At 38.2% G+C, this 12,172-nt stretch overlaps 1 protein-coding gene across 1 annotated transcript in view; it reads right to left on the bottom strand.

The window, feature by feature from the left end:
* Positions 1–11,674, bottom strand: part of npdc1a (neural proliferation, differentiation and control, 1a) — a 58,919-nt gene extending 47,245 nt beyond the window's left edge. The window contains exon 1 of the mRNA XM_088320123.1: positions 11,350–11,674. Coding sequence (XP_088176249.1) covers positions 11,350–11,455 — 106 coding nt within the window. The 5' untranslated portion in view covers positions 11,456–11,674. The remainder of the gene's footprint in view (positions 1–11,349) is intronic.
* Between the last annotated feature and the right edge of the window lie 498 nt (positions 11,675–12,172).

Below are 12,172 nucleotides of genomic sequence, written 5' to 3'. Positions count from 1 at the left end.
TTACACGGGGGATAATTACTGAGTCATTATCGCTCGAGCGAAGCAAAAAATGCTGCTGCAGAAAAAACAAAAGCCTTATAAGACATAAAGCTTGAAGGCCGGCTTGATTTATTCTCTTCTATTTTAATATCGCTCGACCGGATGATGGTAATGCAACGGCCTGATTAATCCGCTCGCCACTTCTGACCGGCAAGAGTGGGTATCTCATCTTTCGACATGGATCTTAAGTTTTTGACGGGAAACCTAGGACCCAGTCAGGCTTTTTCTCCCTCGTGGCATGCAGGTACCTATTAGGTACATTTTTATGTTGTTTTTTTTTGCGGGCCTACTAAAAAATTCAGCCCGACCCGACTCGCGGGTATATAAACCCGAACCCGCCTGACTAGTCGATTGAGAAAGAGAAAAGGGGGGAGGAAGAGAGAGAGTGTAGGACAAGCAGACAGAGAAAAGAAGAAAGAGAGAGAGAGAGAGAGAGAGAGTGAAAGAAAAGGAGAGAGTGTGGGACAAAGAAAGAGAGAAAGGGAGAAAGAGAGAGAGAGAGAGAGAGAACATGAGAAACAAAAGAAATAAAAAGAGAAATAGTGAGAGAGGAGGAGAAAGAGGGTGAAAGAAAGAAATACAAGGAGAAATAGAAAGAGAAGGCGAGAAAGAGAGAAAAGAGGAGAGAAAGAGACAAAGAGGAACAGAGAAAAAGAGAGTGTGGGACAAAGATAGAGAGAAAGGGAGAAAGAGAGAGCGAGAGCGAGAACGTGAGAAACAAAAGAGATAAAAAGAGAAATAGTGAGAGAGGAGGAGAAAGAGGGTGGAAGAAAGAAATACATGGAGAAATAGAAATAGATAAGGCGAGAAAGAGAGAAAAGAGGAGAGAAAGAGACAAAAGGAAAGCAAGAGAAAGAGACAAAGAGGAACAGAGAAAAAGAGAATGAGAGAAAAGGAGAGAGTGTGGGACAAAGAAAGAGACAAAGGGAGAAAGAGACAGAGAGAGAGAGAGAGAACATGAGAAACAAGAGATAAAAAGAGAAATTGTAAGAAAGGAGAAAGATGGTAAAAGAAAGAAATACAAGGAGAAATAGAAAGAGATAAGGTGAGAAAGAGAGAAAAGAGGAGAGAAGGAGACAAAGAGGAACAGAGAAAAAGAGAGTGAGCGAGTGAAAGGGAGAGAGTGAAAGAGAGAGAGTGAAAGAGAGATATTGAAAGAGAGAGTGAGAGAGAGAGAGTGAAAGAGTGAAAGAGAGGGAGGGGGGAGAAAAAGAGAGTGTGGGACAAGAAAAGAGAAAGGGAGAAAGACAGTGAGAGAGAAAAAGAGAGGGAGAGAAAGAGAGAACATGCGAAACATAAGAGATAAAAATAGAAATAGTGAGAGTGGGAAAGAGAGAGAAAGAAAGAAATCAAAAGAGAAATAGAAAAAGTGAAAGAGAGAAGGAGAGAAAGAGAGAAGGGAAAAGCAAGAGAAAGAGACAAAAAGGAACAAAAAAAGAGAAAAAGAGAGATAGTGAGAGAGAAATACAACTACAGCGTCTTTGTGAGAGGCACCTAGCTTCAGCAACATCCAGTGGACATATTTCAACCTGCGGCTCGTTTTTCCCTTGCGCTTCCCTCTGCGTCGTCTCAGGGGCTGGATTAAATCCCTTAGCGGGCTTGATCCGGCCCGCGGGCCGCCTGTTCGACACCCCTGTTTAATATACATTTAATACCATCTTTAATGTGTTACTTATTCATGCACCATCGCAGAAGAAAATAGGCTCATCAGAGTAAATAACCGATTTCAATTCATCTTGTTTTGAATGCTCAGAGATCATGGAGATAAACTAAAAAGAAAAATCCAAAAATCACAATGCATGATGTTTTTTAACAATATATTTGCGTGCGCTGCAACTAAGCATTTGAACGCCTGAGAAATTGAGTATTCCTATTCACTAGATTTCCATAGCATTTGAAAAGCAATCTGCAGGATGTCAAAAATAGACGAGCTGTCTCGGTATGTGAGATGTCAGCGCTGGGAGCTGCAACAAAGTATTTTAAGTAGCTTGGACGATTACAGCCATTTTGGGGGGGGATATGCTTAACAAAATACAGAAGATTGATTTCCTGTTCACTTAACTATTGTGATCATGTCAGAACGTGAAATACTATGTTTTGCCACCCTCTCATTACTCCATTTTCCTTACTGTATAACACACAGGTGTCAAACAGGCGGCCCGCGGGCCGGATCAGGCACGCTAAGGGATTGAATCCGGCCCGCGAGACAACACCCAGAGAAGCACAAGAGAAAAACAAGCTGCAGGTTGAAATATGTCAACTGGATGTTGCCAAAGAAAGGTGCCTCGAACAAGGACACTGTACTTGTATTTCTCTCTCTCTCTCTCTCTTTTCCACCCCTTTTCTCCCACGCTCTGTCTCTTTCACTCTGTCTCTCTTTTTCCCTTCCTTTGTTGCTCTGTCTCTTTGTCTTTTTAACTTATTTTGCTCTCACTTCCTTTTTTCCTTTTCTCTCTCTCTCTTCCTACCCTTTGCACTTTTTCTCTTTCCTTTCCTTCTGCCTTTCTATTTCTCTTTGGATTTTTTTCTTCCTCTCCCTTTCTTTCCCCCTCTCTCACAACTTGTCTTTTTATCTCTTTTGTTTCTCACGCTCTCTCCCTCTCTTTCTTTGTCCCGCCCTCTCTCCTTGTCCCTCCCTCTTTCTCTTATTTCTTTATCTCTTTTTCTTTCTCTTTAATCTACTAGTCCGGCCCCCGACAGAATGTTTGTTCTATCGTGTGGCCCCCAGAGTTAAAATCAGTTTGACACCCCTGCTGTATAACAATCATCAACATATTATTTCCCATGCCCAAAATGTTAAAAGTTTGCATCGTCCGTGCATATGACTTAGACTTTTACGTCTTTTATTGGTCGATGTCATATAAGATGCTGGTCTGCTATTGGTTTGCATCATAGCAATATAAAAATGTCTCTATAGTATTGGCTTAACTACCTCCCACAATGCCTTTCTCTTCGTTGAGTTCAGAACCTTGTAAGCTGCGTAAAGACTTTCGGTTAAAGAAAAAAATAAAAAAAATAAAAAATAAAAATAAAAATAAAAACCACTTTATTTTTGCACAGTATTTACTAACCATGGAGTTTGCATGTTCTTCCTGTGCCTGCGTGGGATCCCTCCCATATTCCAAAAACATGCATGTTAGATTAATTGGCCGGTTCAAATTGTCCCTCGTTGGGAATCAGCCCACTGCCCGAAGATAGCTGGGATGGACTCCAGCACCCCCGCGACCCTACTGAGGATAAGCGGCGCAGAGAATAAATGGATTCATAACCATTGGTCCCAAGATGCTAAAGAGAGAAGCAAAAGAGGATAACCATAGAAATGAATCTTGAGATATAAATGACAAAAAAGACACGCATTGTTACCATCGCTAAGGAATATGAACATCTCGTAGAGTAGATACCCGCCAAAGTATGACAAACTGCACCTTTTTTTTTGCGTGCCCAAAAATTCTCAAATTGTAACGGCGGCATTCCTGCCGATCACTGCAGGACTAATGCCTATCTGCTATTAGTCGACGTCATATGAAATGCTAAGCTGCTTTTGGTAAGCGTCACAGCAACATGAAGATGTTATATGCTATTGGCTAAACTACTTCCAACAATGCCTTTCGCTTCATTCAGTTCTAAATCTTGTGTACTTTGTAAAGATTTTGCGAATTAATGCAATACAATTCTGTGCGTTTTCTACTGCATTTATTATTTATAAGTCCCAAGACTTGCAATGATGCTAAAGGGAAAGGTAAAAGCAAGATTACTAAGGAAACGAAGCTTGAGATGAAGAAACATGAAGAGGCACACACCTTCTTATTCTTGCCAAAGTGTCCCTAACCAATCAATAATCAGAACATCAAGCAGGCGATTGATTCAACACAGCATGAAAAAGTTTTGAAATCAATTCCCCCCTCTGCATCCACCCACTACTCCATTGTACCAGCTTAAGTCACACCAATGGTAAATATCATTCAATTTTTGTTTTATATTTGTTTACAATGTTTTATAATCATATGCATGCATATTATATAGAAGTAGTCCTTACCACATAATATTTTGACACAAATGATTGATATGTATATTCAAATTTCATGTTTTTACCTGTTTTTATCCCCACCTCAGAGCAGATTAATACCCCGGGGGTCTTAAGTACTTTAATCAGGATGTTTTTAAATCGAAATGCAGTTTTCTTTAGCACGACTTTCTCATGGCCGACATGCTTTGAAGCCTAAGAAAAGGTGAGTAAGTGGGAAGCGGTTTGAAAGAAGGGATTAGAGAGAATCCTTTACTCACCCGCTTGTTTCTTTTTGATTCTTTTGACTTCTAAGATGCAACAACAAAGAGCACAATGAGGCCGGTCGATAGAATCGATGCTTGCTTTTGGAAAGTTTGTTTATGAGTAATCGGTCGCCGATAAACTAATTGCATGTCCAAGTCTCGTACAAAAAGAGGAAAAGATAAGCTAGGAAACAATAGCTGCCAAATATCGAATTTCAGAAGAGATGAAGAGAAATTTCAGATTTTGGGGGAAAAAAATGTCCTAATAGCATTAAAGAGAGCAGTTATTTTAGGTTGATAGTGAATTCTTAGACGATGTTATCACTTTAAATAACCTGCGAATAACAAAACAGCAATAACTTTATTCACAATATGAACTTTAACACTGGATTGGTAACAATTAAGGGATTTGGAAATATCAACATTTTCAATCAAAAAAGGAACATTGCTTGAAAATATTTTCTTTACATTTATCGTGTTTAATGAAATTAAATTATTAAAAAATCGTCTTTTTGCTTTTAACCAATGTAGTAAACTATTTATACTAAGAATCTTCAGTAGATAAATTTGCCAGTTTACAGCAAATGACTACCATGGCCTGCCCTCCTAGTATAAAAGTCATTGTCAGCAATTTTGACTGCACACTGCCCATAAAAGAACCTCATCTCAACTCATTATACATATACATACATATGTATACAGTGAAGAAAATAATTATTTGAACAGCCTGCCATTTTGCTATTTCTCCCACTTAAAAATCATGGAGGGGTCTGAAATTTTCATCGTAGGTGCAGGTCCACTGTAAAAGAGATAAACTAAAAAGAAAAATCCAGAAATCCTAATGCATGACTTTTTAACAATGTATTTGAGTGACATAGCTGCAAATAAGTATTTGAACACCTGAGAATATGAATGTTAACATTTGGTACAGCATTTGTTTGCTATTACAGAGGTCAAACTGGGTTTTTACTTTTACGTGTGAAGTAATCTAATACAGGTGGTAATAGAAAAGAGCACCTGCAAAAAGTAAGGGAATACTGTCACTTGTTTTCATGCGATTATTATTATTCATTATTTTCAATGTCGAAGCGTTACTAAAGTTCTACACTTTTTAACTCGTAGTATGTAATAAGTTAAACAGGACTCTTTTTTGTTGATTGCGTTTTAAAATTAAAATGGCACCATATTTAAATAACTGGTTTATGGCAACTGATTTAATATTTAGTTAATAAAAAATAAATAGTGGACAATTGAAGCTTCATAAAGCAAATATTTGGTTGATGTGAAAGCTAAAAAGCAATGGAGTTAACCGGTTTCATCGAGGTTTTTGTATGAGCAGTCAAAATGGCTGACAATGACTTTTATACTAGGAGGGCGGGCGTGCATTTTCTGTAAACTGGTAAGGAGATTCTTAGTATTTGGTAGCATTAGCGATAAATGAAGACTTTTTTTTGAATCCTTGACAATCTAATTTAAAATCTTATCCCGCTTCGATTTATATATGGATAAATTGAACCTAGATTAATCATCCTCTAAGCAGAAAGAAGGGTGTCATTAACTAGCAATCAGAAGGCAGCTGATTTCCTCACAATGTCCCGGTTTTGATTTTATTTAGGACGACTCGGTCCGATAATAACACATACTACGCATGCCGTAGATTGATTACCATAGGTACAGTAGCACGACGACACAATTTAAGCGCAAAAAAACTGAATCATTTGGCAGTCTGTAATGGACTCAGTGTCCCCGACTCTTCTTTCCCATTCACCGCCAAAGCCTGGATGACTAATTCTGCCACGAGGGCAGGAAAAGAGATAAAAGAGAACATTCTATTTTGACACCGTTATCACTTATTCACCAGAGAGGGCGGATTTAGCGAAAAAGGAATACTACTAAGAACAGCTGTAGGTGGTTGTTGTGTTTTACACGTATACCTACATCTTTTTTCAAGCACTTTTTCAAGACTTTCAAAGCCATTTTTTCAAGTACAATTAAAAGAAGAAATCCAGTACCAGTTAAACCCTTAATTTCAAACCCTAACTCTTGCCCCACCCTATTTTCGGAACCCTAAAATTGGTTTAAAACCCTAACTTGCATCCCAAATCCTAGCACCTAACCCTAGCCCTAAACCTAACCCGAGCTGCCACTCTAGCCCTAACCCTTTTTCAAACTGCGACCCTAGCTCTAGATCAAATTTGGAACCCAAAATTTAGTGTAGCACCCTAATTTGGAGCTCAAAACCTTAGTTCTTAACCCTAAAACTAAGCCTAACTCTAGCTGTAACCGTAGCCCCAACTCTATTTCAGAATTCAGTTTGATACCCTAATAAGGAGCCCTAAACCTTAGTTTCTAAACCCTAGCCACTATCCTCTTTTGGAACCATGAAAGAAGTGTATTTGACCCAAGCATTAGCACCAAACCCTTAATCTAAGAAACATGGCAACAATTTCAAACATTAACAAGTGCTTCACCTAAAATGTAAAGAGAAAAGAAACAGAGAAAGAAAGAAACAGAGATAAGGGAAAAGAAAGAAAAGAGGGAAACAGAGAAAAGGAATGAAAAGAAAGAAAAGAAAGAAGAAAGAAAAGAAAAACAGAGAAAGAAAGAAAAGAAAGAAACAGAGAAAGAAAGAAAAGAAAGAAACAGAGAAAGAAAGAAAGAAAAGAAAGAAAGGAAAGAAAAGAAAAGAAAAATGAAAGAAAAGAAAAGAAAGAAACAGAGAAAGAACAAGAGAAAGAACAAGAGAAAGAAACAGAGAAACATAGTAAGAAAGTAAAAAGTAAGAAAGAAAAAGTAAAAAAGAAAAAAGTAAGAAATAAAAAAGAAAGTAAAAAGTAAGAAAGTAAAAAGTAAAAAGAAATAAAAAAGAAACAGAAAAGGAAAGTAACAGAAAAAGAAAGGCAGGCAGACAGACAGACACAGACAGAGAAAAAGAAAGAGTTAAAGACAGAGCAAGAGAGAGAGAAGGAAAGAAAGGGAGAAAGAAAAGGAGAAAAATATGAGGTAAAGAGAGGAAGAGAGAGAGAACAAATGAGAAAAAGAGGGAGAAGTAGGAAGTAGGGTTAAATTGACTCAGTCAACCACTAAAAATAAATAATTTTACTAGAAAAAAACCCACAATGACCTGGTCCTGCTAAGCCATTTTCAGAACAGGCCCACGGACACTCCTGAGGGGGCACCCTGATGCCCCCGGGCACCACGTTGGAGACCCTGTTTCTGCTAGCCTGTTATATAGCGGAGTTCTGCTAACAATCTAAAACTAAACACCGGAGAACCCACAAGTGATAATTCTCCAAAGGAGAAAAGGGTTTTTGGGTTCTCTTGGGTTAATGCTTTTTGGTATGCATAAACAAAATCCCGTCAATTCAATTTAAAAGATATTAAATACAAAAAAAAAATCAACATCAAGGTTCTTTGATAAACATATGGACTGAAAGATGACGTTGGAGTGTCCAGCTGTTGCCCTTCTCACACGGCCATCAGAGAAGATTATCTAGCACCGCCCGGTGCCCTCGCCAGCTGCCGCAAGTATACTGCGGTGCTAAATCCCATAAGACACGGGTGTGAAATATGACGCGCGCGGGCCAGAGCGGGCCGGCCGGCGAGACAACACCCAGAGAAGTGCAAGAGGAAAAATCAGCTGCTTGATGATGACAAAGCCGAGCACCGCTCTCGAAGCAACTGGAGCTATGTTACTGTCTAGCTCTTTCTTTCTTTCTCTCTCTTTCTTTCTCATTATATCTCATTCTCTCCCTTCTTTATTTCTTTTTCTTTACACTTTTTCACTCTCTTTCCTCTGTTTCTCTTTCTCTACCTTTCAGTCTTTCATTTTCCCTTTCCTTCTGTTTCACTCTCTCACTTATTCTCTCTCTTTCATAACTCCCTTTTGTTCTCTACGTTTCTCTCTTTTCACCCTTTTCTTTCCCGTTCTCTCTCTTGTTCCCTTGCTCTCTCTTACACTTTCTCTGTTCTTTCGCTTTGTTTCTCTTGTTTCTTTCATATTTTCTTTCTATCTTACTTATGTATCTTTATCTCTCTTTTTTTCTTTTCTTTTGTGCCCTTTCTCTTGTTATCTCTCCCTCTCACTCTCTTTTGTTCTCTCGCCCTCTCTCTTTTGTTCTTTCTTTCTTATTTTCCTTCCACCTTTCTCTTATTTATTTCTGTATTTCCTTCTTTCTTTCTCTCTTGTTCCCTCTCTTAATATCTTTCTCACTTCTCCCTTTCTTTCTCTCTTTTGTCTATTCTCTTTTCCTTTTGTTTCTCTTTCTGGTCTTATTCCGCTCACTTTCTCTGTTCTCTCCCTTTCTCTTGTTCTCTTATTTTCTTTCCATCGTTCTCTCTCTTGTTCTCTTATTTTCCTTCCATCTTCCTCTCTTTCTTATTACTTTCTGTCTTTTCTTCTTTCTTTCTCTCTTGTTCCCTCTCTTAATCTCTTTCTCATATCTCCATTTCTTTCTCTCTTTTCTCTATTCTCTCTTTCTTTTGTTTCTCTCTGGTCTCTATTCCGCTCACTTTCTCTGTTTTCTCCCTTTCTCTTGTTCTCTTATTTTCTTTCTCTCTCTTTCTCACTCACTTGTTCTCTTTCCCTCTTTAATCTACTAGTCCGGCCTATGTTTTTTTCTACCGTGTGGCCCCCGGACTAAATTGAGATTGACACCCCTGCTGTAAGAGCACTTGAGCAGGCCAACCATGCATTTGCAAAAGAACAGGACAAGGAAATTGAGTTGAAGCATCGTATCAGTTTTCACTGCACAAAACACAAAAGTAAAAAAAGAAATGCTTAAACAAAAAATTTCAGAGCTCTCAGAAACTTAGCCAGATTGACTAACTAATGTTATGGTAAAAGCTAATCATTCAGCCTTCCACTTTAGCGTGCTTTTCATGCCCTCTCTCAATCACAAACACACACGCTCAATTGCCGAATTAATGTTATGGTAAGAGCTAATACATCAGTCTTGAGATACAAATTAACTACACTTTTCACGCTATCTTTTAATTGAACACTCGCTTTTTCTACCAGACTTTTTAAGATCTCAATATTTTTCTCCATCTTTTTTTTATTTTTAAATTTTGTATTATTCTTACTATTTCAAACAGTACATTAATTAATCAATTAACTGTTAAATAATGTTTTGATTATTTCCACCCTTTTTTTCTGTACTGCCATTTAAGACCTTTTGTTGTTTAAGGGCAATATAAATAAACATGACTAGTAGGTAGAACTAATTAATGAATTGAAACAAATTAAGAGAGAAAAAAATATATGTATGATTAATTAATCAATTAACTGTCATTTGATGAGATTCTCCACCCACCTTCTCCACTTTTTTGCTACTTTTTATGACAAGGGTTATAAAATCTGAGGAGAGAAAAAATGTATACTGTATCTGTTATTAATTAATCAATTAACTGTCGATTAATCGAGTCATTTACCCCCCACCTTATTAGTGTAGTGTTTTTTTTAGACTAGTAGGTATAACGACTTAAGAGCATTACATATTAGTTGTGTTTATGATGAGGGTTTCTAAAAGGCTGAGAAAGCAAAATGTGTTATTTGTGATTAATTAATCAATTAACTGTAGAATAATCGATTAATTTTGACAACCTATATGGTTTTGGTACTGGTTATTTAGACTAGGGGGTGGAGAATATTAGGAAAATGAAGTGTTTTTATTGTGAGTGTTTATAAAAGGCTGAGAAGAGAAATCGTGATGTCGGTGATTAATTAATCTATTAACTGTCAGTTAATCAATCAACTCTTGCACCTATATTTTTGGTACTAATTAGACCAGTAGGTACAACGAATTACTAACGTCTTGTGTTTATAACGTGGTTCTGGATAAAATTGAGAAGAGAAAACAATGTGATATCTGTGACTAATTAATCAATTAACTGTGGATTACTTCAGTTGTTTTACCCGTATTCTTGTACTGGTTATTGAGACTAGTAGATAGAACTATATTTAAGAACATGCCATTTTAGTTGTTTTTAATGAAGGGTTTCTAAAAAGGTCGCGAAGGCATAATGTGATATCGGTGATTAATTGATCAGTTAACTGCCAATTAATTAATCGATTCATTTCCCCCCGCCTCTATTGTTTTAGTACTGGTCATTTAGACTTGTAGGTAGAATTAATTACTGACTTTTGTGAAATAAAAATCGTGATATCGGGGATTAATTAATCAATTAACTGTCAGTCAATCAATGAACTCTTGCACCTATATTTTTGGTACTAATTAGACCAGTAGGTACAATTACTAATGTCTTGTGTTTATAACGTAGTTCTTAAAAATAATTGAGAAACAAAAACAGTGATGTTTGTGACTAATTAATCAATTAACTGTGGGTTACTTGATTAATTTGTTCTACCCTCATAGCCGTACTGGTTATTTAGACTAGTAGATAGAACTATTTTTAAGAACATGCCATTTTAGTTGTTTTTAATGAGGGTTTCTAAAAAGGTCGAGAAAGCATAATGTGATATCAGTGATTAATTAATCAGTTAACTGCCAATTAATTAATCGATTCGTTCCCCGCCTCTATTGTTTTGGTACTGGTCATTTAGACATGTAGGTAGAATTAATTACTGACTTTTGTGAAATAAGATGTAATTAATGTTTAGAGAAGAGGTTAAAAAGAATAAATAGGATATTTACGAACTGAATTTTGTCGAAGACGAAAGAGAAAAAAAACGCCAAGGGGAAAAACAACGATGACATTTCATTCGTTTCCCCCTCCTTCTTTTTCCACCTGCTCGCTCAACTTGCTCAAAAGGAAATTAAAATGAGTCAGTCGGCAACACTATGTTAAAAAAATATATCGTTTTAAACGTGTTTTGTGTGATTTATAAGGTCTCCATTTTGACGCAAAGCTGTGCTTGGATGACAGGTGCCATTTAAAAAAAAGAAGAAAAAAAAAGATGCATTCAAATGACGCACGTCGACGCGACAAATTATTTAGAAAAAAAAGAAAAAGAAAAAAAATACAAAAAAATGAGTGAAGGAACACGTTTTTTACTAGTTTTGGGTGTTTATTTCTTACCTGGGATGCTTGCGGCAGCGCGGAAGACGCAGAGCACGACAGCGGCCAGAAGCAGCTTGGAGGCCCGGCGTTGGCGCTCGCTCGGCGGGCTGGAGAGCGGCGGCATCGTCGCTGTCGGTGGTAGTATTGTCGGGAACCAGGAACCGCGGACGGGGACTTTGTTGTCATTCCCCCATCCTTAGTAGCTTTTGGCGTCGCCCGTGGTTCGTTGGTGGGAAAGCAGGAGCGATGGAGAGTAGGTAGTCGACCCAGCTTGCGGTGGACAGTAATCCGCGACGCGGCTAAAGATAGCGGGGCTTCGGGGGAGATGAAGCGGGGCGGGCGGGGGAGGACCAGGGCTTGCTTGCGTATGAGGTTAGGAGATGGTGCCTTCAGGGTAGCTGGGAAACTAGCCAACTACCGCCAGGCTATACTTGTCCAAGACACACCACAGGAAGTGTTACCCCCGACAACCCCGGCAGTTAATGGAACCGTGATTATTATTGTTTTTATTTTAAACACGTATGTACGGTGGGTGGGGTGTCTTCAGGGTAGCTGGGAAACTAGCCAACTGCCGCCAGGCTATACTTGCCCAAGACACACCACAGGAAATGGCACCCTAACCGCCCTGGCGGTCAAGGGAACCGAGTAAAGTCATGTTTATTTGTATAGCCCTTAATCACAAAGTCTCAAAGGGATGCACAGACCCAAGACAATGAACCGTGATTATTTTGTTTTTCTTTTTCAAATTTGTGTAAGTTGGGTAGGGTACCTTCAGGTAGCAGGGAAACTAGCCAACTCCCGCCGGGCTGTACTTGCCCAAGACACACCACAGGAAGTGTTA

The sequence above is a fragment of the Urocampus carinirostris genome, chromosome 16, assembly GCF_059441175.1.
Source record: "Urocampus carinirostris isolate Australia breed hairy pipefish chromosome 16, RoL_Ucar_1.0, whole genome shotgun sequence".
Lineage (NCBI taxonomy): Eukaryota > Metazoa > Chordata > Actinopteri > Syngnathiformes > Syngnathidae > Urocampus > Urocampus carinirostris.
This window is presented reverse-complemented; position numbering and strand designations above follow the sequence as displayed.